Source organism: Bos grunniens, chromosome 25 (genome assembly GCF_055505025.1).
Source record: "Bos grunniens cultivar Pamir isolate PY7600 chromosome 25, Bosgru_T2T1.0, whole genome shotgun sequence".
Lineage (NCBI taxonomy): Eukaryota > Metazoa > Chordata > Mammalia > Artiodactyla > Bovidae > Bos > Bos grunniens.
This window is the reverse complement of record NC_141189.1, coordinates 304,168-329,888: the sequence shown is the minus strand read 5'-3', so window position 1 is coordinate 329,888 and position 25,721 is coordinate 304,168. Positions and strand designations below refer to the sequence as shown.

Here is a 25,721-nt window from a genome sequence, read left to right as displayed (position 1 = left end):
GGAATATTCTCTCTTGGAACGCTATTTTCCACAAATCAGTCCACTGAATAGATGATGTACTATAATATGCTTTACTGGTCCACATTGGAATAAACACTAATATAAAATGACATCTTGACATCACAAAAAACTATGTAATGCATAACCTTAGCCTAATTTATTCCATTGCAGGAAAATGTATCAATTTCTAATGCATATGGAATTTCTACAAATCTAATGGATTTGTAGCCTGAAGTATTTCTAACTGAAATGTAGCAACTGATAGGATTCTGCTGGTAAACTAGCACGTTGCTGGATTCCCTGCCCCGCTCCCGAGGAGCTATGCAATGATCATTTCTCTTTCCTTAAGACTCAACCTCTCCTCTCCCAGATTTCTCCCTGATCTGTTTTCAAAAACATTCACCAACCTCTTCTGCCCTTGTGACTTCTCTATAATCTGCTCCTCTTCTTAGCACTGTCCTTCATTCTCACGCCCTCATTGCCTGGTCTGGTCTCTACCTGCCATCTCAACATTGCCCATCATTGCTCCACCCACTCCCCTGGAGATGGTATCAATATGACCAGATAGTTGGTTGAGTATAGAAAAATGGTTCATGGATGATACTGAATCACTGAGCCTGGATGAGAAGGAGACATCCACAGGGGAGTCTAAGGTAGCTGGGGAAGAAGGAGAATTTAGGTTTCATCTGTGGTCTTCATTCAGGGGAAGATGCTACAGGGCCCACCAGGGAAGAAGAAGTCAGAGTCAGAGGCAAATACTTGGGAGGTGGTGTCCAGAAATTCCAGCAGGAGCTCTGGAGAGAAGAGTGAGGCAGAGTGCCTGCTGTGAGGCTGCTGTGAGTGTCGGGCAGGGACACACACGGGGCAGCAGAGAAAGGAGCAGGAAGGTGATAACAGGCTTCCCAAGGGAGGGAGGGTGTCAGGTGATAGTGATGTGCACAGAGTTACACATGTCACGGAGATGAGGGAGGAAGGAAAAGAGCCAGTGAGAGGGAGGGCAGATGCAACTAATACATCCTGTACACTGTTTCCTGAGAGGCCAAGAGCAGAGGCCGAGAGAGAGGCTGAGCCAGAGCACAGGACACAATGAAGGAGACATCAAAGTTGATAAATAAAAACATAGGTGTTCAAATCAAGATTCTGTGAAAACACTCTTTTAAGGAATACAATTGGGATTTTAAGGAACTGCTTTTAAGGAATATAGAAATAAAATTGCAGGTGAGATATTAATTCTTAGATGATTCACAAGAATGACTCCCCTGCCTAAAGAGTGACACCATCAGAAGCAATTCTGTGCAGAGGTGAGCGGGGAGACGGCACAGCACAGTGGTGGAGACACGTGGTCGATGGAGACACTGGGCCTTCACGGGAGGAGGGGGTTCCTGAAGACCCCACATGCCAGTGTGCTGAGAACATCGAGCAGGAGTGACTTGAGCCATGGAGAGTCACTGTACTTGAAGGGGTTTTGTTTAAATATAATTTTATTTCTTTTTGGCTGCCCTGGGTCTTCTTTGCTGCCTGCAGGCTCTCTCCACTTGTAGTGAGCAGGGCCTGTGCTCTAGTTGGGTCGCTGGGCTTCCCGCTTTGGTGGCTTCTCTTGCTGTGGAGCGCTGGGCTCTAGGATGCCTGGGCTCAGTCTTGGCGGTGTACAGACTTAATTTCTCTGTGCCATGTGGGGTCATCTGGGGACCAGAGATTGAACCGGTGTCCCCTGCACTGCAAGGTAGATTCTTAACCACTGGACCACCAGGGAAGCCCCTGTACTTGAAGTTTTCATTGGAGCTACCTAAAACATGATAAAAGTGATCTCAGCAAAAGGGGGAAGGAGCAGTGAGTGTACGGCCTGCCTTCCACCAAAGAGAGCCTGCTGGGTTTGCACAGATCCCTTTCCGTTTCTGAACCACACTTGCCTCTTTCTCCACCTAAAAACCACACATCTCTTAAATTCTCCAAGCAATCTTCCTAGTGGCTTTCTTCCATGGAAGTAGAATTTCTTTTTTTTTCTTCTTTTTTTACTTTTATTTGCATTTATTTTTTGCAACATGTATTCCCAAGCCATAACTTTTTGTTTCTTCAGTTTCTTTTTTTTTTCTTTTTTTTTAAATTTTATTTTTAAACTTTACATAATTGTATTAGTTTTGCCAAATATAAAAATGAATCCGCCACAGGTATACATGCGTTCCCCATCCTAAACCCTCCTCCCTCCTCCCTCTCCATACCATCCCTCTGGGTCGTCCCAGTGCACTAGCCCCAAGCATCCAGTATCGTGCATCGAACCTGGACTGGCGACTCGTTTCTTACATGATATTTTACATGTTTCAATGTCATTCTCCCAAATCTTCCCACCCTCTCCCTCTCCCACAGAGTCCATAAGACTGTTCTATACATCAGTGTCTCTTTTGCTGTCTCATACACCGGGTTATTGTTACCATCTTTCTAAATTCCATATATATGCATTAGTATACTGTATTTATGTATTTCCTTCTGGCTTACTTCACTCTGTATAATAGGCTCCAGTTTCATCCACCTCATTAGAACTGATTCAAATGTATTCTTTTTAATGGCTGAGTAATACTCCATTGTGTATATGTACCACAGCTTTCTTATCCATTCATCTGCTGATGGACAAGGAAGTAGAATTTCTATGCAAAAAATTCTATGCAATCTTTCTATGTGAATATCAGAAGAAGGTGAACATTTTGTTTGAGGTTATGGTTCTGGAAATTCAGAATTAAATATGTTTCAGCTCACATTGGCCAAACGTGCTGTACCTGGCCTCAGCCTCCTGTATTTTAGTTGGCTCACTGGTGTCATTAAGGTCCTGGGATCCCTCTAGCCCCTCAACTACTGCATCCACCTCCTATGGCATGGCAAAAAAAAAAAAAAAAAAAAAGGCTCTCTGGTACCATTAATATCCCTGTTGATTGCAGATCCTGTGATCTTGCTGGTGCCTTGACTTACTGCAGCTTCCTAAGTTCTTACCTAGGATTTGTTGGCATAAAGTTCAACCAGGAAAAGCAGAAAACAAAACCTGTTTTAATGTGTCTCTTGATATTTGGTTTTGTTTTTACATTTGCAAGAGCAAAACAGAGAAAATGAAGCAAAGGATACTTTCAAACATATATGGTTAACTGATTTAGAATTACTGATTCAAAGAGTGTCTATAAAAATAAAATGTGACTTCCACTCCCAGCTTTAAGAGGAACAGTATCTGAACTTCCTCACCTGGCACTGGTAATTAGAAAGCTGAACAAAATACTGGGAACAACTGTTTTCAGATCCTGGACAGCAGGCCATGTAGGACTAAGTTCCTAGAGTGAAGATGGATGCACAAACCCATCTGAAGACTCCTGGCTGTCTGCCTTCAGGCAATTTCCATGTTGCAGGTACAGGGAGGGGAACCCAGATGCAGCCCAGCAAAGCCCTGATCTGAGAACACAGGTGAGCCAGGGAGGTGCAGAAGGTGATATGTGTGGGGCAGGGCATCTAAAAGAGAGAGCTACTCAGACAGAAAGAATGATTACAAGTGCCTAATGAGCCCATTGAGTCTCTGTCATCTGATCACACGCAGGTGAAATTCCCCAAGGCTGGGCAGGAACAGCTTTTGAGGAAAGAATTATTACTGGAGAGCTATGCATTGAGTGGGACCAGATGCCATGATCTTAGTTTTCTGAATGTTGAGCTTTAAGCCAACTTTTTCACTCTCCTCTTTCACTTTCATCAAGAGGCTCTTTAGTTCCTCTTTACTTTCTGCCATAAGAGTGGTGTCATCTGCATATCCGAGGTTATTGATATTTCTCCTGGCAATCTTTATCCCAGCTTGTGCTTCTTCCAGCCCAGCGTTTCTCATGATGTACTCCGAATATAAGTTAAATAAGCAGGGTGACAATATACAGCCTTGACATACTCCTTTTCCTATTCGGAACCAGTCTGTTGTTCCATGTCCAGTTCTAACTGTTGCTTCCTACAGGTTTCTCAAGCGGCAGGTCAGGTGGTCTGGTATTCCCATCTCTTTCAGAATTTTCCACAGCTTGTTGTGATCTACACAGTCAAAGGCTTTGGCATAGTCAATAAAGCAGAAATAGATATTTTTCTGGAACTCTCTTGCTTTTTTGATGATCCAGTGGATGTTGGCAATTTGGTCTCTGGTTCCTCTGCCTTTTCTAAAATCACCTTGGACATCAGGAAGTTCACAGTTCACATATTGGAGAAGCCTGGCTTGGAGAATTTTGAGCATTACTTTACTAGCATGTGAGATGAGTGCAATTGTGCGGTCATTTGAGCATTCTTTGGCATTACCTTTCTTTGGGATTGGAATGAACACTGACCTTTTCCATTCCTGTGGCCACTGCTGAATTTTCCAAATTTTCTGACATATTGAGTGCAGCACTTTCACAGAATCATCTTTTAGGATTTGAAATAGCTCAACAAATAGATGGGGAAACAGTGGAAACAGTGGCTGACTTTATTTTGGGGGGCTCAAAAATCACCGCAGATGGTGATTGCATCCATGAAATTAAAAGATGCTTACTCCTTGAAAGGAAAGTTATGACCAAACTAGATAGCATATTAAAAAGCAGAGACAGTACTTTGCCAACAAAAGTCCGTCTAGTCAAAGCTATGGTTTTTCCAGTAGTCATGTATGGATGTGAGAGTTGGACTATAAAGAAAACTTAGCAGAGAAGAATTGATGCTTTTGGACTGTGGTGTTGGAGAAGATGCTTGAGAGTCCCTTGGACAGCAAGGAGATCCCACCAGTCCATCTTAAAGGAGATCAGTCCTGGGTGTTCACTGGAAGGACTGATGCTGAAGCTGAAACTCCAATACTTTGGCCACCTGATGTGAAGAGCTGACTCATTGGAAAAGCCTCTGATGCTGGGAGGGATTGGGGGCAGGAAGACAAGGGGACGATAGAGGATGAGATGGTTGGATGGCATCACCGATTCAATGAACATGAGTTTGGATGAACTCAGGGAGCCTGGTGCACTGCGGTTCATGGGGTTGCAAAGAGTTGGACACGACTGAGCAACTGAAATGAACTGAACTGAATGCATTGAGTAATGTGCAACATTCATGTGGGGCTGAGAATCCTCACCAGCCAGAGTGAAGAAACCTCCTTGAATATATGGGGCATTCAACTGAGATGGAAAATGCATATATTAGAGCTGAAACTAAAAAAAAAAAGAGAGAGAGAGAGAGATGAAACTAATCACAAGCCTTAAAATAAAGGGCACATAGAATTCTACTAACAAACCTTAGCAATAATCCTCAAACGTGTCTGTTATGAAGGTAATCATTTCCTACCAGGAAAAAGCAAAATTAACACTTTCAGGAATCATACAAAGAAAACAAGCCAAAAGACATTTCTATCACCCAGGAAACTTCAAGACACTTAGGGGTCCTGTGTCAGACAAGAGGTCCGAAGTATATTTCATATTACCTCATACCCACCCACAAAAATGAATATAAACCCCTTTATATACACTGCAAATATACGAGAATATTCAAGAAATTGACTACTTTCTGGAAAAATATGAATTCTCAAGACCAATATTTAAAGCAGCTGTAACAAAAGAAAAATAAGCAAGGAAGGCTATAAAATAAATTTTTTTTCAAGAATTACTTCTGAAAATCATGTGAAGGCTATGCAAGCAAAGAACAACTGACTACAAAAGCACCACATAATTTTAGAGAATCAAGAATAGAGGAACAGAAGAAATCTGTATTTTGTGAACATAATTTAACCCTGATAGGAGTCGGACACAACTGAGTGACTTCACTTTCACTTTTCACTTGCGTGCATTGGAGAAGGAAATGGCAACCCCCTCCAGTGTTCCTGCCTGGAGAATCCCAGGGATGGAGAAGCCTGGTGGGCTGCCATCTATGGGGTCGCACAGAGTTGAAGCAACTTAGCAGCAGCAGCAGCATGAGAACTTGACATAAGTGACATAAAACAAAACGACACACCAATTTTACCTACTATTCTTGGTCTCCTAATCCATTAAATGCTCATTAATGATATATGAATCATTGCAGAGAAATTCTCCATCTCTAAAAAAAGTTAGGTTTCCTCACAATTTTTGTTCCTTTAAAGGAAGTCAAGCTGTACAGTCTAAGAAGTGCTTGCTCCAGAAGATGTGGAATATATATACAATGGAAAATTACTCAGTCATAAAATCAAATGAAATAATGCCATTTGCAGCAACATGGATGAACATGGTGATTTCACCTTAAGTGAAGTAAGTCAGACAGAAAGAGACAAGCATCGTATTACATCACATATGTGGAATATTGAAGAATGATACAGATGAACTTATTTACAAAGCAGAGGTAGAGTCACAGACATAGAAAACACGCTTATGGTTACCTAAGAGGACACGGAGGTGTGGGGAGAGGTGAGTCAGGAGTTTGGGGTCAGTACGCACACACTGCTGTATGTACACCAGGTGACATAAGGAGCTGCTGTGTAGTGAGGGAGCTGTACTCAGTATCTTGTGACGACCTGTAATGGGAAAGAATCCGGAAGAATATATAGTCGCTCAGTCGTGTCCAGCTCTTTGGGACTCCAGGGCCTGTACCTGCCAGGCTCCTCTCAAAGGATGGGATCACAAGGAGCTGGACACAACAGAGGGACTAACCACACAAGTCCTACTCTGCTCGTTCTCAGCCAACTTGGAGAAAGACACGACGCCTTATCAGCGCTGCAGTAAGTTTTCTCTAAGATGCATGCCCTGTAGGGAAGAATTTGAACATATTCTGAACTTCAGTTGTGCTTGCAAGTAATTTTGTCAGGAGAAACAGTTGGTGAGAGAAAGCACAGCTGACCCAGAGGAAACTAACCAGGCGGGAAAACACAGAACACATGCTTAACACACAATAAACATTAAACTGATTGAGGACATTGCAGGAAGTGTCATAATTCATGCTCCATTTGTCCACACTTAATTGAGTGTGCTCAGTTAAGACACTCTGTGTCTAGAGTGTGCTGTCATTCTTGGCTAATTTAAAATATAGTGTATTAGTAGGAAATTGCAAGCATAATAAGGCAAACAGATCAGGAGATAACTGTCCTCGAAAAGAGAGTTGATGACTTACAGTTCCCAAGAGGAGGGACAGGCCACACCATTGGGCCACACGGGAAAGGACCGGACTTGTCTGCAGATTGAGGGAGGGGAATTAGGTACAGGGACCTTTACTGTGACTCCTCAGGAGGAACAGTGAGCTGGGTGTGCAGGCTCAGGACTGGCTGGTGCACGTGATGTTAGCGGCCATCCTCGGTGTCTGCCTCTGGGTGACAAGGGAAGGGGACAGTGGCTCGGAGTGCATTTTAATTGTCACCTCCTCAGAGACACATCCCCATGTGCATCTGTGGTGACAGCTCCCCCATGTCTCCTGCCCTTACCACCTCCGTCCTTCACGGCACCAGGGCTGGCCCTGTCTGCACCCGCTGGGGCTCGTCACCCATCCGTCCTCTGTCCCGGGACTCCTTTCCTCCCCACCCTCCCACTGCCCCAGCTCCTGTCTTCCTGCTGTGCCATGTCCCGCCCTTCACTCCATGGAGCTGACTCTTCTACAAGCTGTTCTGTTTATTCCTTGTCTCGCTCCACAGTGTCAGTTCTGTGGGAGCAGCAGAATCCTTTCTTTTTAAAGTGTGGTGGTTTTCTGTCTTATTCTCCTCTTGAATGTCAAGGACTGTGAGGTGTCGTGGCTGGGTCCCTGCCCCCAGCACAGGCCTGGCACAGAGCACATGCGCTCTCAGCATTTGGGAAGAACCAGCAGTTGCTGCCCCCCAGGGGACTGTTAAAAACAAGACAACAGCCCCAGAGGAGTTGCCTAGTTAGGAACCATGCTAGCAAAATAGACGACGTAAATGCAGTTTTGGCTCTTCCAGAAATGAAATCTTGAACCAGTCAGCCAGGAATCTTCTGATTATCACTAGTTAAGTCATCTGCCTGAGAAAGCTTTCCAGCCTTTAATGGAAAGTAACCTCACAGTAACCACTTGGATTCTTTGCCCAGTACAACTTCCTTGTTCCTGATCCCTTATGCCTATAAAAGTCTTTTATTTTGTGCAACTCCTCAGAGTTTCTAACTGCTAAATTGGATGCTGCCTGATTCATAAATCTTTAAATAAAGGCACTAAGATTTTAAAATTTTACTCAGTTGAATTTTATTTTAATAGGGCATATAGCTTATTTTGGAGATGGCAATGGCACCCCACTCCAGTGCTATTGCCTGGAGAATCCCAGGGACGGGGGAGCCTGGTGTGCTGCCTTCTATGGTGTCGCACAGAGTTGGACACGACTGAAGTGACTTAGCAACAGCATAGCTTATTTTAGGATTATATTTGGCTTTTAAGAGATTGTTATAGATTCAATCGAGCTTACTGTGAATGATGTCAGATTCAGGATCTCCGAAGATGATTTAGCTTCAGGACCAAGGACCAGGATTGATCACTCAAGAGCGTTTGTGTAGCAGAGTTTCATGACAGTGGAAAAAAGGCAAAGAAAGCTTCTGACATGGACAGCAGAAGTGGGTGGAGAGTGCCCCCCTTGCTAGTGTTAGCAAGGGAGGTATATACTTTTTAAATTAGTTACTACAATAAATCAAAAGAATGTCTCAAGTTTGTGAAAGTTTTACCAGACCCACTCCCACAATTAGCATTTTAGGATAACAGGATTAGATTTTAACAGAAAGATCCTACGAGACCCATTCCCATAATATACATTCTAAGATATCAGGATTAATCAGAAGGTTTTCAGAAAGGAGAAACTGTCCTCAAGCAGGATACATTGTTCTTATATGATCCTTAGTACAGAGTTTAAGTGGCTCAGATGGTAAAGCATCTGCCTACAATGTGGGAGACCTGGGCTGGATCCCTGGGTTGGGAAGATCCCCTGGAGAAGGAAATGGCAACGCTCTCCAGTACTCTTGCCTGGAAAATCCCATGGATAGAGGAGCCTGGTAGGCTACAGTCCATGGGGTTGCAAAGAGTCAGGCATGACCGAGCAACTTCACTTTCTTTCACAGAGTTTAAACTGAGTTGTGTAATCATCAGTTCTGGGCCTAAAGAAAGAAAGAAAACAAAACAAAAAAAATGTTTTAAGTGACTAAGAAGACTAAGGAATGTAGAGAAAAAAGATGTTTGTCCTTTCCTCCTCCTTGAGAACTCCAGACCCTCTCTCCTTGGCTTCCCCCAGACTTCTTATCAACCTGCTTAGGAACTGACTCTCTCACTTTGAGCACTTGTTCAGCCTGTGAGCTCGATGAGAACATCAGTCCAGAAAGATAAAAGACCTTGAGTAAATGTTATGATGACTGAATAGCTGTACAGATAAAATGACTACACAGAGTCCATGAGAAGGTTACATTCACTGAAGATTAGCTTTTTCTTCCTCCTCCCTCCCTCTTTCCATAACAGAAGTTCAAGGGATTTATATCACCCTCACCTCATAAGGAACTCCAGTGGTCTGGGTGAGTTTTATCTTTTCTCTATTTGTACACTGGAAGACATTTCATGACTGTACCCCACAAAATTGAGAAAATTACTACTTGAGGGACAGGGACCCTCCATGTTGTCTGAGTCAAAACAGAACAATATGTGAACACAGGATATTGAGGAGGTGGCTGGGCCCCTGGGCAGCTGGAAGGAGGGAGACAAAGGCAGAGGGGTGCTGTTTCCTCCTCTCTCCTCCCAACATGACACACTTGTCCCTCTTTGTACTTAATCAATCTGATCCTGATTATCTGGAGATTGACATGTCTGCTGGCAGATGGTGTGGTCTTAGGTCACAGCATTACAGGCCACCAGCCATCAGTTCTGAGCTGTTTGCCAGACCTAGGACAAGTCTTCAGCGTCTTAGATCTGCTGTTTTATCGCTGAGCATTGACAGCGGCACTCCCTATGTGAGGGCCAGAGGCAGAGGTGTCGGCACTTGGGATTGGTCACGGAAAGGCTGCAGCCCCGTGAAGGCTGCCCCTAGAAGCCCAGCCGGAACACGAGTGGTACGTGCAATATCTGGATGAAGCAGTGAAGATGCCAGCGAGAGACACGCAGTTGGTGCCAGGACAGCATTGAATTAGAGCACTGGGCTTTTCTCCACTCACTTCCAGAGGGTCAGGCCCTATTGCCACTGGCCACATACCCTGAGTGATAACCATCTCCTGGGAACTCCAAGTCACAGCCTGATGGCTGGGCCTCCAGAGGGCTGAAGGGTGTGTCAGGAGCGGTTTGTCCACAGATGCTGGGCACCCCAGGGCTCTGACAGGGGCTGGTGAGGCTGGCATGGCAGGGCCCCACAGCACAGAGTATTGGGGTGCCTGGTCGGGGCTGCCATCAGCTAGCGCCATGCCACCATGAAGGCCCCTGGTAATTTCTGAGCTCAGAAGCTAAAGCAAGGTTGAACCTGATTAGTACTTGGTTGCAAGACCACCTGGAAAGACCAGGTGCTGTGGACTTTCCCGCTTGTCTCTCCTTTCATCTCTCTCTCCCTTTGCCACCACCGCCCCCCCCCCCCCACCCCTCAGCACAGTTGGGCTCTCCTTTGGCCACAGGGAGCTGCACCTATTGTTGAGTCTTGGCCTGGGTGGGTGCTGTTGGTAGTTCTGACAATGGGCAACACAGTTGGGCTGGCATCCTCTGTGCTTGCTGGCCGCTGTGGGTTGGTGGGCACGTTGAGTGCCTACAGGAAGGCAGTACTTTATGCCATGGAACTGTCTGCATAAAATGGTTCTCATGGCGACATTGGACCTCTGTGTATTTTCCACATTAAAAGAACTGTAGCATGTCTGTGTGTGTGTGTGTGTGTGCATGTGTTAAAGACTTAGGAAAATTCTGAAGCCAAACAAAAAATTGGATCACATGATAAAATATGAATAAGCTTCAAAAACATGACACTGTGTAAGAAACCGGACCTAAATGGCCACAGTTGTACAAACCCATGTGCTTGAAATACACTGAATAGGCAATTCCATGAGGATGAAAGAGTGAGGAATGTGGAATTAAAAGTGACTGATTAAGGAACACTAGGTGTCTTTGTAGGGAGATAAAATATAAAATCTTCTGGATTAGATAGTGATGATGGCTACACAACTATAGAGATAGGCAATCATTAAATATAGTGCTCAAAGGAGACTTTTTGGTATATGATATATATCTCAACTTAAAATGATTAATTTGATTTTTTTCAAAAATAACAAAACCCATGTATTATCCTCAGTGCTTTATTTGGTTCTCACTCTAAGCTCTGTAGACATAAACAAAGGTGCCTGTGTCTGTGTGTGCATGCTCAGTCGTGTTTGACTCGTTGTGACCCCACGGCCTGCAGATGGCCAGGCTCCTCTTTTCATGGAATTTTCCAGGCAAGAATACTGGAGCGGTGGCTGTTTCCTACTCCAGGATATTTTCCCAATCCTTCACTGTTTCTTCAGAATTTGTCTCCAGAGCAAGGAGTCAGCCACCACCACTCGCCTAGGCTGAGACTCAGGGCACACAGAGGAGTGGGACGCGCTCTGGTGGGAAAGAGGGAAAGCATGTCCTACTCAGAGCTTGTAATGTGGGGAAGCCGGAGACAGGCTGGGAGGAAGAGGGCCGTCCCAGGTGACTGCTTAGATGACAGATTTGGTTTCCCCCATTTGGTACTAAATTGAAAGGAAGGAAAATAAGAAAGGTGGCAGTCACTGACCACGCACTGAATCCTGGAGCACATTGCTGCAGGGGCTGGGGTCTGGCTTTCCAGGTCGGCTGTTGCAGGGCAGGGCCTCATGGCTGGAAGGAGAGGTTCCCCAACTTCACAGTGTATGAAGAAAGTTCTTCATTTCAATATCCTTCTCTGGTCGTCTTCAATTGGATACTCTGTGGATAAACTTGAAACTGTTTCTTAAATTAACTGCAAACAGAGGTAATAATTACATTATTGTTGAGTTACAATGATAATGGTGATTTTCACTATAATTAATTTCGAGATTTCTCATTGAATACCTACATTACAGTACATATATTAACAAGAATCAGGCCATCTGGTCGACCTCGCCACAGTAGCCACCAATCTGTTGGCTTTGTGATCCTCACACAGATGTATCCGCGTCTCATACCCGGGAAACACAGCGCCTCCACACAGACACCATCCTTTCCACTCCTGAGCCCGAGGAGAATAGAAGGGACGCCGGGCGCCCCTCGAATAGATGCAGCCCGACCCGCAGGAAACCCATCTGTGGAGTCCTGAGCACGTCACCGGGAACCGAGGCCGCCTGGGAGCAGCCTCAGCGCCGCGAATGCAGCGGGACGACCGTTCCCCCAAGGTGGCAAGGAAGCGCTTCCGGGCGCCCTCTGGGGAGGAGGACGGGCGGCCCGTGGTCCCTTGCGGTGCCTCCTGTTCTGGACACCAGGGCCGGCCGTCTCCGGGGAGAGGACACACGTTTGTGAATCGGGACTATCGGTGTCCATGGGGGAGGCTGGGAAGACTGGACATGTCTGCGTGCATCCGTGTGGTCCGCACCTCCGGGCGAGTGGGAAACATCGAGAGGCTGTAACTCCGCGGACGCCGGCGCCATGCCCTTTCCTGCTCGCGCTCAGCTGCCCCGGCGGTGCCCGCGGGCAGAAGGGACCCCGCGGCGCGCTGGTCCACCGGGCCGGGCAGCGACACCGACCGACACCGACCGACACCGACCGACACCGACCGACGCCGCCCGCCCTGTCCGCCGACCTGCAGCCCGAATCTCCGGCAACAGCAGGCTCTTCCCGGGTCTCATGACACCGGGAACGTTGCCGCTGTCACCCCGGCCTCTGGAGCTCTGCCCCGGGCTTGGTGGCCGAACCGCAGCCTTCGCGGGAGTCGCCAACGTTCCCCAGGAAGGGACCGGCTCACGGCGGCCGCTGGGTGGCTCCCGACGGGCGGCGCACACTGCCCCGGGCGGACCCCTACCCTTGGGACGCCAGAGCGCAGCGGGGGCCGTTCTTACGCCCGGGACAAGCCGGGCTGGGAGCCGGCTGCCGGCCCGGCAGGGCGCGGAGACCCAGACACCAGACGGGAGGGCGGGAGCTGGGAAGACCTCCCGGGGCAGCTGCGGGAGAAGGCACGCTCCTCAGCGATTCCCGAGGCTGGGACACAGGCGGCCCCAGAGGGCAGGCCCTGCTCCCGGGCGGACTTAGGAATTTAGTGAAACTTAGACTGTGGGGACTGTAAAACTGAAACCATGAAATGATTGGGTAAAAACATGTATGAATGATTTTTATTCTGTGGAATAAAAAGAATGGAATCATGATACAACATTAAAAAAAAAAAAAAAGTCCAGAAGCTATCAAAGAAATGAATGATAAACAGCCATAAATCCACCTTTTCATATTCCACACGGAAGGTCCAATGATAACAACTCAGCGTGGGAGGAACATTTGTGCAAATACTTGTGTACTAAGATTGTTGATATTAGTATCACTCAGTATAAAAACAGAACATTCAGGAAACAGCCATTAAGAGGGATCTAGGAAGGAAATTTGTGTCGGTACTGACTTGGAAAGATCTGTATGATGAATTGTTGGATAAAAATAGCCAAGTTATAGGATTTCCACTGGTGTTAAAGAAAAAATATATACATTTGTACATTTATCTTTAAATGAACTGAGATGGAAAGGCAAATGAATTAGAACAGCTAAAGCAGCTTTATAAAAAGAATACAATCTTTCCCATAGGTTGGCACCTGGTGCCAGAAAGAAGTGTCTTCAGAAATCAAAAGGAGCCATGCCGCCTGCTTTTCTGCCTCCTCCTCCTGTGGCCTCCAGGCAGGCAGCTGGCATCCTAGCCCCTTAAAGTCACTGCTCCACTCAGACAGAAGCAGATCCAAGGAGGGGTTGGTATGACCTTGGCTCTGCAGACTTGGGCTCCTCAGCCTCTTGCCTCATCCTGGGAGCCCCCAGCCAGTCAGTCATCACCCCAGTCTTCCCCACCAGAGGCTACTGGCCCCACTCTGCAGGGGGCAGCCCTTGTCTCTATGAGCTCTGAGCTGTTTTCCCAAAGGAAGGATTTTCCCTTTGCACCGCAGGTATGAAGCAAGGGGATAACTGACTTTTTGCACCTGAACCCATCGCACACTTTGTCCTCACATCTGGCCCCAATTATGCCCATGAGGGTAGAAGAAGGCCATTCCGTTTACATAGGAGGTGTGAATCAACTGGAAGCCTGAGCTTTCACATCTGGAGCTTTCATACACGTTTTGTATGCATTGAGCTCCTGAAGACACAAGACAGAGACAGGGTTAGGCCTCTTAGTGTGGTGTGGCCATTGTTCTCATAAAATATCCAGGGTCTCTAAGCAACACCAGGGTGGCAAGAATAGGGAAGCATGAAATCATTCAAGCCACACACACACACACACACACACACACAAAGGAGGGGCTAAAGCAACCACCTGATCCTAAGGGAAAATGCAACTCTGGAATCAAACATGTCAATGTGTCATGCAGATGTAATATCATGTAAATGACCTGATTTTTTAAAAAATTTTAATTATGAATAAATATTTGATGTCCTTGTGTTTATTCTGAGATTATTGAGACTAAAATAGCCAGATTTACATTACTTAAAAAAGATTTATTTCATTGGGAAAAATTTACTAAAATTTTACATTTCTTCAAGAAAAATTCAGGCAGAGAGTATTGAAAATACCATGTTCCTGTGAGGAACTGTGAGCATGGCCACTACTTTTCTTAGGTCTGAGAGGGCAACGACCAATGTTATAAGATGGACGATGGCAAGGTGACCGCCTGGGACGAGACCGCTGCCCTGAGCCAGAGCGCCTACGTCCTGTTCTACGCCCGGGAGGGTGCGTGGGAAGGGGGCGCTGGGGGAGGGGCAGCGGCCCCCGTCGGGGCTGACCCCACAGACCCCGGGCAGCCTGCAGGAGACGCCAGCGGCAGAGCTCCTGGGTCGGAGGAGTCCCCGGGGGACACAGCGGTCGAAGGGATGAGCTTCGAGCAGTGGAGACGCCTGCAAGAACACAGCCGACCGAAGCCGGCCTTGGGGCTGCGGAAGGTCCAGTCTGCCCTGCCTGCCGGCGCAGTCGTGATTCACCAGTCCAAACACGGAGGAGGGAGAAACCGCACGCCGCCCCAACAGGAGCACGAGCGGCTCGACCGTCCCAGCACGGACGCCCCGCCTCCGGGGCCGAAGAACGTCGGCAACGGCCCTTGTGCCAGCGGGAGGGCCAGAGCCACCAAGGGGAAGAACAAGAAGCCGCGGCCGTCTCTGGGGCTGTGGCGGTAGGTCGGCTCTGACGCACATGCGTGCAGACGCCCAGGCACACGCTGTGTGCGGCACGCCCTGTGTGACGCACCAAGAGTTCCGACGAGGAGCGGGTTCCTCTCGGCCGTGTGCGTGATGCAGCCTCCTGGGGAAAAGCGGGGCCTGGAGTGTGCCCGGGGTCTCGGTGTTCACTTGGGACGGGCTCGTGCCTGAGCGGCTGAGCTCTCGAGGGCTGGCTCTGCTGGGAAGTCGCTGGAGAGGATGGGGTGATGGGGTGCATGAGCGGGCCTGGGCACGGTCCGAGGGCCTCCCACTTCTGCGAGGGTGGGAGAGTCCTCTCGGGTTGGGACTTTGGGTGTGGGTTTGCCTTTCGTTCCCCGTCTCCGTTCCCTGGCCGCACCGCTGGCCTCGGGTGAGTGACGCGGCCTGGAGACGCCTCACAGAGCGCTCACAGCCAGCCGAGCAAGGAGAAGATCTCGGGAGCCCTTCGGGGGGCAGGGAAGAGCGGGTGCAGGTCCATGAACCGTCTCCTTCCGGCCGGTCAGGCTCTCGAAAATGCCCCAGACGTCGAGAGGCGTCCGGGGAGAAGACGGGCAAGCAGCCTTTACGGGTGTCTGTCCTTGGGAGGCCTCGTGCTACTTGGCGGAGGGTCCGGCAGGAATGAGGCGGGGATGCGCGCGTCCCCGGCACGACGCTCGTCCGCAAAGATCCCTGGGGCTCCATGTCCGGTGCAAGGAGTACGCTGGAGAAGCTCCAAGTGCCAAACAGGAGAAGCGATCCACAAGGCCATGAGCACCGCCACCAGCACCACCAGCACCACCAGCACCAACACGAAGGCCAAGGGGAGAAAGGCAACCCAACCAGTCCCAAAGAAACTTCTCCACCAGCATCGCACCGGTGCCTGAGTGGAGATATGTCGCGCCACGTTCATTTCTGAAAGCAAAGGTCCTCCCCGCACTGAGGAAAGACCCGAGCCTACCCTAGATTGTGATAGCAAGACAACTGGACTTCCGACTCTGCCCGTCCTGTCTGGCAGTCTCATCCAGCTGGGCCCCGGGCAAACGCCTCTGGACGCGAGGAGATGCGGCCGGCCTCCAAAGTGCCTGGGGCGGTGGGGAAGCTGTCCTCCCCTAGCTGCTTTCTCGACTGCCTCATGGGCCCGTGACCCGCTGGAGGGGCACCTGAGGCCCCTTAGCGACCACCTCTCGCGTTTTTCTTTCTTTGGCTTGGCTGATGGCTTCAAACCCCAAACCCTCCATCAAACGGCAGACCGGGAATTTGCGATGGAACATCTCCGACCTCGAGGGCCAACTCTGGCTCCTGACTGCGCTAGTCGGCGTGGCAAGGAACAGAGAACGTTCCGATGGCTTGTTTCCCCCGCATGGCTACCTACGCCGCACCATGCCCTCCGCACGTAGAGAGGACAAAGAATGATGAGCAGTATCTTCCCCCGAGAACACGAGCAAGCGTGCCCTGCACGAGGAAGCGGAGCCACCCACAGTCCGCCCTCATCATCAGCACGCATCTTCCTCCGCCCCATCGTCTCAAATGGACTTACTGCTTGCCCCATCCACACCCTCTGAAGAAGGAGGAGGAGGAGGAGGAGGAGGAGGAGGAGGAGGAGGAGAATGTCGATGGGGGTGGCGTGACACAGGGAATGGGAAGGTGGCCTTATGCTGGGCGAAATCCGTGCAAAAGAGAGAAAAATCCTGGCTGATCTCGTTTCTCTGTGCCATGGGAAGGAGGTAAGAGGACAGCAAGGGTGTGAGCACTTGGATCATAAAGCACAAAGCGGTAGGCTCCTAGGATGGGATGGGGGGAGCGGGAGGTGGGAGGGGTGCAATAGGCTAAGGAAGTAAACGGGGTCAGGGCCCTTCTTTCCTAGTAAGGACCAACGGAATCAACACTCCAGCTATGGTAAACCTGTGGACGGTCAAACCCCCATAGTCCTGGAAGGCAAGCATAATGTCCAGGACGGGAGAGCAAACAAACACACGTCACACACCGAGAAGGAAAGCAACAGTCATCCTCCTCCAGGAGGGAAACCTTTTTTATACCTTGAGTTATACCGCATTTTGAGCCCCGGAATTCGAAAGACGACTGTATGAGTCAACTAGTGTATATAAAAGAGAGAAAGAGAATAAAAGCAACAAAAAAATAACAAAATGAACACAAAATTTAAAAAAAAAGTTTAAAAATAAATGGAAAAAAAAAAAAAAAAACCTCAAAAAACCCTAAAACACCAAGCAGGAAAAAAAAAAAAAAAAGTAAATGATAAAGGAAGAAGGAAAAGGAAGAACAAAGGGCAGCGGAGAGAGAAAAGGAGCTGCAGAAATGAATCCAAAGTTGCAGGAAGCCTATGCCTTTCTAAATGAGCTCGCTTTGGGTCTTGAGCAACGGCCCTGAAGGGAGAAAAGCATATGTGGCACTCTGCTGGCATCTTTTGGTGCTAGGACCCTGAATGCTAGAAGAGTGTCCAGTGAGAACGCATAGAAATTGGGGAGGACCTCGCTGGAGCGCAAAGTTGAGGCAAGGGTTTATTGTTGTCCGGGGAGGGGTTGTCCTCAGGCAGGGGTCTGGGGTCGGGAGACCCCTAAAGGGGAGAGGTTCGGTGGGCAGACATATGTTTCCACACGTGTGTTAGGATGTGAATGGTGAGCCCACGGAAGTCCTGTGCAGCCGGCATTTGTGTGCTGAACTTGGAAGCCCCGCAGTGAAATCTCTAGCGGGCAAGGCTGGAAGGCCCAATGCCCCCGAATCATTTGCATCCTGAGCCCTTTGGTCCAGGGGGTCAGGTCGGAAGTGCGTGTGGGGCCTCGTCAAGGGGAATTCCCCGAGAAAAGTGTGGGTGGTTGGATGGCGGGAGTGGGAGTGGGCACGCCCTCGGCCGCCTCAGCCAATGAGGAGCCTGCACGTGCGGGGGTGGGGCTGTGGGGAAGCCCCCAAAGGCCCGAGGGGGCGGGGCCCAGGCCCTTTTCTGGAGCCGGACCGTCTGAGGGAAGGAGGCGTCGGCGTGCAGCTGCAGGTAGGAGATGGAAACCCTCGTGGGCCTTGTGTGCAGAGCCCCGGGGGCTGCTTCTGAGCACGGGGGAGGTGTGTGTCCGTCTCCCTTCGACGTCTTCCCCGGAGGGCAAGGTTGTGGGCCCAGCGCCGCTGGTGCGGATGCCCTTCGGGGACCCTCTGTCCCTGAGGGGCCGTCGCCGGCGCTTGGGCGTCCCCAGCGGGGTGACTTGGCTCCTGGGTCAGCAGGGCTGACGCCTGGCCAGAAAGGCGCCCTGAGTTGGAAGGGGCCGTGGGGGGTGGGGGCTGGGCTTCAGAACCTGGGGAACACCTGCTACGTGAATGCGGCGCTGCAGTGTCTGAGCCACACGCCGCCCCTGGCCAGCTGGATGGTGTCCCAGCAGCACGCCACCCTCTGTCCGGCCCGCAGCGCCTGCACGCTCTGTGCCATGCGAGCTCACGTGACCCGAGCCCTCCTTCACGCGGGAGAGGTGATCCGGCCCCGCAAGGACCTGCTGGCGGGCTTCCACAGACACCAGCAGGAAGATGCCCACGAGTTTCTGATGTTCACTCTGAATGCCATGCAGCAAGGGTGCTTGAGTGCATCCCAGCCGTCGGGCCACGCCTCCGAGGACACCAGCGTCATCCGTCAGATCTTCGGCGGGACCTGGAGGTCTCAGATCCAGTGTCTCCGCTGCCTCGGTGTCTCGGACACGTTCGACCCTTATCTGGACATCAGCCTGGATATCACGGCGGCTCAGAGTGTGGAGCAAGCTCTGAGAGAGCTGGTGAAGCCCGAGAAGCTGGACGCGGACAATGCCTATGACTGTGGCGTCTGTCTCCGGAAGGTGCCTGCCACCAAGAGGTTGGCTTTGCACAGCACCTCCCAGGTCCTGGTGCTGGTGCTGAAGCGGTTCACACCGGTGAGCGGGGCCAAAAGGGCTCAGGAGGTGCGCTATCCCCAGTGCTTGGACCTGCAGCCCTACACGTCCGAGCGGAAGGCAGGGCCACTGGGCTACGTGCTCTATGCCGTGCTGGTGCACTCCGGGTGGAGCTGTGAGCGAGGACACTACTTCTGTTACGTCCGAGCGGGCAACGGCCAATGGTATAAGATGGACGATGCCAAGGTGACCGCCTGTGACGAGACCGCTGCCCTGAGCCAGAGCGCCTACGTCCTGTTCTACGCCCGGGAGGGTGCGTGGGAAGGGGGCGCTGGGGGAGGGGCAGCGGCCCCCGTCGGGGCTGACCCCACAGACCCCGGGCAGCCTGCAGGAGACGCCAGCGGCAGAGCTCCTGGGTCGGAGGAGTCCCCGGGGGACACAGCGGTCGAAGGGATGAGCTTCGAGCAGTGGAGACGCCTGCAAGAACACAGCCGACCGAAGCCGGCCTTGGGGCTGCGGAAGGTCCAGTCTGCCCTGCCTGCCGGCGCAGTCGTGATTCACCAGTCCAAACACGGAGGAGGGAGAAACCGCACGCCGCCCCAACAGGAGCACGAGCGGCTCGACCGTCCCAGCACGGACGCCCCGCCTCCGGGGCCGAAGAACGTCGGCAACGGCCCTTGTGCCAGCGGGAGGGCCAGAGCCACCAAGGGGAAGAACAAGAAGCCGCGGCCGTCTCTGGGGCTGTGGCGGTAGGTCGGCTCTGACGCACATGCGTGCAGACGCCCAGGCACACGCTGTGTGCGGCACGCCCTGTGTGACGCACCAAGAGTTCCGACGAGGAGCGGGTTCCTCTCGGCCGTGTGCGTGATGCAGCCTCCTGGGGAAAAGCGGGGCCTGGAGTGTGCCCGGGGTCTCGGTGTTCACTTGGGACGGGCTCGTGCCTGAGCGGCTGAGCTCTCGAGGGCTGGCTCTGCTGGGAAGTCGCTGGAGAGGATGGGGTGATGGGGTGCATGAGCGGGCCTGGGCACGGTCCGAGGGCCTCCCACTTCTGCGAGGGTGGGAGAGTCCTCTCGGGTTGGGACTTTGGGTGTGGGTTTGCCTTTCGTTCCCCGTCTCCGTTCCCTGGCCGCACCGCTGGCCTCGGGTGAGTGACGCGGCCTGGAGACGCCTCACAGAGCGCTCACAGCCAGCCGAGCAAGGAGAAGATCTCGGGAGCCCTTCGGGGGGCAGGGAAGAGCGGGTGCAGGTCCATGAACCGTCTCCTTCCGGCCGGTCAGGCTCTCGAAAATGCCCCAGACGTCGAGAGGCGTCCGGGGAGAAGACGGGCAAGCAGCCTTTACGGGTGTCTGTCCTTGGGAGGCCTCGTGCTACTTGGCGGAGGGTCCGGCAGGAATGAGGCGGGGATGCGCGCGTCCCCGGCACGACGCTCGTCCGCAAAGATCCCTGGGGCTCCATGTCCGGTGCAAGGAGTACGCTGGAGAAGCTCCAAGTGCCAAACAGGAGAAGCGATCCACAAGGCCATGAGCACCGCCACCAGCACCACCAGCACCACCAGCACCAACACGAAGGCCAAGGGGAGAAAGGCAACCCAACCAGTCCCAAAGAAACTTCTCCACCAGCATCGCACCGGTGCCTGAGTGGAGATATGTCGCGCCACGTTCATTTCTGAAAGCAAAGGTCCTCCCCGCACTGAGGAAAGACCCGAGCCTACCCTAGATTGTGATAGCAAGACAACTGGACTTCCGACTCTGCCCGTCCTGTCTGGCAGTCTCATCCAGCTGGGCCCCGGGCAAACGCCTCTGGACGCGAGGAGATGCGGCCGGCCTCCAAAGTGCCTGGGGCGGTGGGGAAGCTGTCCTCCCCTAGCTGCTTTCTCGACTGCCTCATGGGCCCGTGACCCGCTGGAGGGGCACCTGAGGCCCCTTAGCGACCACCTCTCGCGTTTTTCTTTCTTTGGCTTGGCTGATGGCTTCAAACCCCAAACCCTCCATCAAACGGCAGACCGGGAATTTGCGATGGAACATCTCCGACCTCGAGGGCCAACTCTGGCTCCTGACTGCGCTAGTCGGCGTGGCAAGGAACAGAGAACGTTCCGATGGCTTGTTTCCCCCGCATGGCTACCTACGCCGCACCATGCCCTCCGCACGTAGAGAGGACAAAGAATGATGAGCAGTATCTTCCCCCGAGAACACGAGCAAGCGTGCCCTGCACGAGGAAGCGGAGCCACCCACAGTCCGCCCTCATCATCAGCACGCATCTTCCTCCGCCCCATCGTCTCAAATGGACTTACTGCTTGCCCCATCCACACCCTCTGAAGAAGGAGGAGGAGGAGGAGGAGGAGGAGGAGGAGGAGGAGGAGAATGTCGATGGGGGTGGCGTGACACAGGGAATGGGAAGGTGGCCTTATGCTGGGCGAAATCCGTGCAAAAGAGAGAAAAATCCTGGCTGATCTCGTTTCTCTGTGCCATGGGAAGGAGGTAAGAGGACAGCAAGGGTGTGAGCACTTGGATCATAAAGCACAAAGCGGTAGGCTCCTAGGATGGGATGGGGGGAGCGGGAGGTGGGAGGGGTGCAATAGGCTAAGGAAGTAAACGGGGTCAGGGCCCTTCTTTCCTAGTAAGGACCAACGGAATCAACACTCCAGCTATGGTAAACCTGTGGACGGTCAAACCCCCATAGTCCTGGAAGGCAAGCATAATGTCCAGGACGGGAGAGCAAACAAACACACGTCACACACCGAGAAGGAAAGCAACAGTCATCCTCCTCCAGGAGGGAAACCTTTTTTATACCTTGAGTTATACCGCATTTTGAGCCCCGGAATTCGAAAGACGACTGTATGAGTCAACTAGTGTATATAAAAGAGAGAAAGAGAATAAAAGCAACAAAAAAATAACAAAATGAACACAAAATTTAAAAAAAAAGTTTAAAAATAAATGGAAAAAAAAAAAAAAAACCTCAAAAAACCCTAAAACACCAAGCAGGAAAAAAAAAAAAAAAAGTAAATGATAAAGGAAGAAGGAAAAGGAAGAACAAAGGGCAGCGGAGAGAGAAAAGGAGCTGCAGAAATGAATCCAAAGTTGCAGGAAGCCTATGCCTTTCTAAATGAGCTCGCTTTGGGTCTTGAGCAACGGCCCTGAAGGGAGAAAAGCATATGTGGCACTCTGCTGGCATCTTTTGGTGCTAGGACCCTGAACGCTAGAAGAGTGTCCAGTGAGAACGCATAGAAATTGGGGAGGACCTCGCTGGAGCGCAAAGTTGAGGCAAGGGTTTATTGTTGTCCGGGGAGGGGTTGTCCTCAGGCAGGGGTCTGGGGTCGGGAGACCCCTAAAGGGGAGAGGTTCGGTGGGCAGACATATGTTTCCACACGTGTGTTAGGATGTGAATGGTGAGCCCACGGAAGTCCTGTGCAGCCGGCATTTGTGTGCTGAACTTGGAAGCCCCGCAGTGAAATCTCTAGCGGGCAAGGCTGGAAGGCCCAATGCCCCCGAATCATTTGCATCCTGAGCCCTTTGGTCCAGGGGGTCAGGTCGGAAGTGCGTGTGGGGCCTCGTCAAGGGGAATTCCCCGAGAAAAGTGTGGGTGGTTGGATGGCGGGAGTGGGAGTGGGCACGCCCTCGGCCGCCTCAGCCAATGAGGAGCCTGCACGTGCGGGGGTGGGGCTGTGGGGAAGCCCCCAAAGGCCCGAGGGGGCGGGGCCCAGGCCCTTTTCTGGAGCCGGACCGTCTGAGGGAAGGAGGCGTCGGCGTGCAGCTGCAGGTAGGAGATGGAAACCCTCGTGGGCCTTGTGTGCAGAGCCCCGGGGGCTGCTTCTGAGCACGGGGGAGGTGTGTGTCCGTCTCCCTTCGACGTCTTCCCCGGAGGGCAAGGTTGTGGGCCCAGCGCCGCTGGTGCGGATGCCCTTCGGGGACCCTCTGTCCCTGAGGGGCCGTCGCCGGCGCTTGGGCGTCCCCAGCGGGGTGACTTGGCTCCTGGGTCAGCAGGGCTGACGCCTGGCCAGAAAGGCGCCCTGAGTTGGAAGGGGCCGTGGGGGGTGGGGGCTGGGCTTCAGAACCTGGGGAACACCTGCTACGTGAATGCGGCGCTGCAGTGTCTGAGCCACACGCCGCCCCTGGCCAGCTGGATGGTGTCCCAGCAGCACGCCACCCTCTGTCCGGCCCGCAGCGCCTGCACGCTCTGTGCCATGCGAGCTCACGTGACCCGAGCCCTCCTTCACGCGGGAGAGGTGATCCGGCCCCGCAAGGACCTGCTGGCGGGCTTCCACAGACACCAGCAGGAAGATGCCCACGAGTTTCTGATGTTCACTCTGAATGCCATGCAGCAAGGGTGCTTGAGTGCATCCCAGCCGTCGGGCCACGCCTCCGAGGACACCAGCGTCATCCGTCAGATCTTCGGCGGGACCTGGAGGTCTCAGATCCAGTGTCTCCGCTGCCTCGGTGTCTCGGACACGTTCGACCCTTATCTGGACATCAGCCTGGATATCACGGCGGCTCAGAGTGTGGAGCAAGCTCTGAGAGAGCTGGTGAAGCCCGAGAAGCTGGACGCGGACAATGCCTATGACTGTGGCGTCTGTCTCCGGAAGGTGCCTGCCACCAAGAGGTTGGCTTTGCACAGCACCTCCCAGGTCCTGGTGCTGGTGCTGAAGCGGTTCACACCGGTGAGCGGGGCCAAAAGGGCTCAGGAGGTGCGCTATCCCCAGTGCTTGGACCTGCAGCCCTACACGTCCGAGCGGAAGGCAGGGCCACTGGGCTACGTGCTCTATGCCGTGCTGGTGCACTCCGGGTGGAGCTGTGAGCGAGGACACTACTTCTGTTACGTCCGAGCGGGCAACGGCCAATGGTATAAGATGGACGATGCCAAGGTGACCGCCTGTGACGAGACCGCTGCCCTGAGCCAGAGCGCCTACGTCCTGTTCTACGCCCGGGAGGGTGCGTGGGAAGGGGGCGCTGGGGGAGGGGCAGCGGCCCCCGTCGGGGCTGACCCCACAGACCCCGGGCAGCCTGCAGGAGACGCCAGCGGCAGAGCTCCTGGGTCGGAGGAGTCCCCGGGGGACACAGCGGTCGAAGGGATGAGCTTCGAGCAGTGGAGACGCCTGCAAGAACACAGCCGACCGAAGCCGGCCTTGGAGCTGCGGAAGGTCCAGTCTGCCCTGCCTGCCGGCGCAGTCGTGATTCACCAGTCCAAACACGGAGGAGGGAGAAACCGCACGCCGCCCCAACAGGAGCACGAGCGGCTCGACCGTCCCAGCACGGACGCCCCGCCTCCGGGGCCGAAGAACGTCGGCAACGGCCCTTGTGCCAGCGGGAGGGCCAGAGCCACCAAGGGGAAGAACAAGAAGCCGCGGCCGTCTCTGGGGCTGTGGCGGTAGGTCGGCTCTGACGCACATGCGTGCAGACGCCCAGGCACACGCTGTGTGCGGCACGCCCTGTGTGACGCACCAAGAGTTCCGACGAGGAGCGGGTTCCTCTCGGCCGTGTGCGTGATGCAGCCTCCTGGGGAAAAGCGGGGCCTGGAGTGTGCCCGGGGTCTCGGTGTTCACTTGGGACGGGCTCGTGCCTGAGCGGCTGAGCTCTCGAGGGCTGGCTCTGCTGGGAAGTCGCTGGAGAGGATGGGGTGATGGGGTGCATGAGCGGGCCTGGGCACGGTCCGAGGGCCTCCCACTTCTGCGAGGGTGAGAGAGTCCTCTCGGGTTGGGACTTTGGGTGTGGGTTTGCCTTTCGTTCCCCGTCTCCGTTCCCTGGCCGCACCGCTGGCCTCGGGTGAGTGACGCGGCCTGGAGACGCCTCACAGAGCGCTCACAGCCAGCCGAGCAAGGAGAAGATCTCGGGAGCCCTTCGGGGGGCAGGGAAGAGCGGGTGCAGGTCCATGAACCGTCTCCTTCCGGCCGGTCAGGCTCTCGAAAATGCCCCAGACGTCGAGAGGCGTCCGGGGAGAAGACGGGCAAGCAGCCTTTACGGGTGTCTGTCCTTGGGAGGCCTCGTGCTACTTGGCGGAGGGTCCGGCAGGAATGAGGCGGGGATGCGCGCGTCCCCGGCACGACGCTCGTCCGCAAAGATCCCTGGGGCTCCATGTCCGGTGCAAGGAGTACGCTGGAGAAGCTCCAAGTGCCAAACAGGAGAAGCGATCCACAAGGCCATGAGCACCGCCACCAGCACCACCAGCACCACCAGCACCAACACGAAGGCCAAGGGGAGAAAGGCAACCCAACCAGTCCCAAAGAAACTTCTCCACCAGCATCGCACCGGTGCCTGAGTGGAGATATGTCGCGCCACGTTCATTTCTGAAAGCAAAGGTCCTCCCCGCACTGAGGAAAGACCCGAGCCTACCCTAGATTGTGATAGCAAGACAACTGGACTTCCGACTCTGCCCGTCCTGTCTGGCAGTCTCATCCAGCTGGGCCCCGGGCAAACGCCTCTGGACGCGAGGAGATGCGGCCGGCCTCCAAAGTGCCTGGGGCGGTGGGGAAGCTGTCCTCCCCTAGCTGCTTTCTCGACTGCCTCATGGGCCCGTGACCCGCTGGAGGGGCACCTGAGGCCCCTTAGCGACCACCTCTCGCGTTTTTCTTTCTTTGGCTTGGCTGATGGCTTCAAACCCCAAACCCTCCATCAA

At 52.7% G+C, this 25,721-nt stretch overlaps 2 protein-coding genes and 1 long non-coding RNA gene across 4 annotated transcripts in view; 2 read left to right on the top strand and 1 right to left on the bottom strand.

Moving 5' to 3' along the window:
* The window catches only part of LOC147344634 (uncharacterized), a 156,928-nt gene that overhangs the window by 13,910 nt on the left and 117,297 nt on the right, over positions 1 to 25,721 (bottom strand). The window contains exons 2-3 of one of the 2 annotated variants that reach the window (XR_015155070.1): positions 11,684 to 11,887; positions 8,145 to 9,065 (exon numbers count right to left, since the gene is read on the bottom strand). This is a non-coding gene — a long non-coding RNA (uncharacterized LOC147344634). Of the gene's footprint in view, positions 1 to 8,144; positions 9,066 to 11,683; positions 11,888 to 25,721 lie in introns of those variants that run through there. The other variant, XR_015155071.1, reaches the window with a different exon arrangement.
* Positions 17,427 to 21,975, top strand: LOC147344636 (ubiquitin carboxyl-terminal hydrolase 17-like protein 6). Its single transcript, XM_086376950.1, has one exon. It carries the CDS (start codon positions 18,267 to 18,269, stop codon positions 19,866 to 19,868), a length of 1,602 nt encoding a protein of 533 aa, XP_086233076.1. The 5' UTR covers positions 17,427 to 18,266; the 3' UTR covers positions 19,869 to 21,975.
* Positions 22,370 to 24,480, top strand: LOC147344635 (ubiquitin carboxyl-terminal hydrolase 17-like protein 6). Its single transcript, XM_086376951.1, has one exon. It carries the CDS (start codon positions 22,879 to 22,881, stop codon positions 24,478 to 24,480), a length of 1,602 nt encoding a protein of 533 aa, XP_086233077.1. The 5' UTR covers positions 22,370 to 22,878.

Excerpts from the sequence above, each read along its gene's own strand:
- LOC147344636 (XM_086376950.1), top strand. The coding sequence starts at position 18,267 with ATGGAAACCCTCGTGGGCCTTGTGTGCAGAGCCCCGGGGGCTGCTTCT.
- LOC147344635 (XM_086376951.1), top strand. The coding sequence starts at position 22,879 with ATGGAAACCCTCGTGGGCCTTGTGTGCAGAGCCCCGGGGGCTGCTTCT.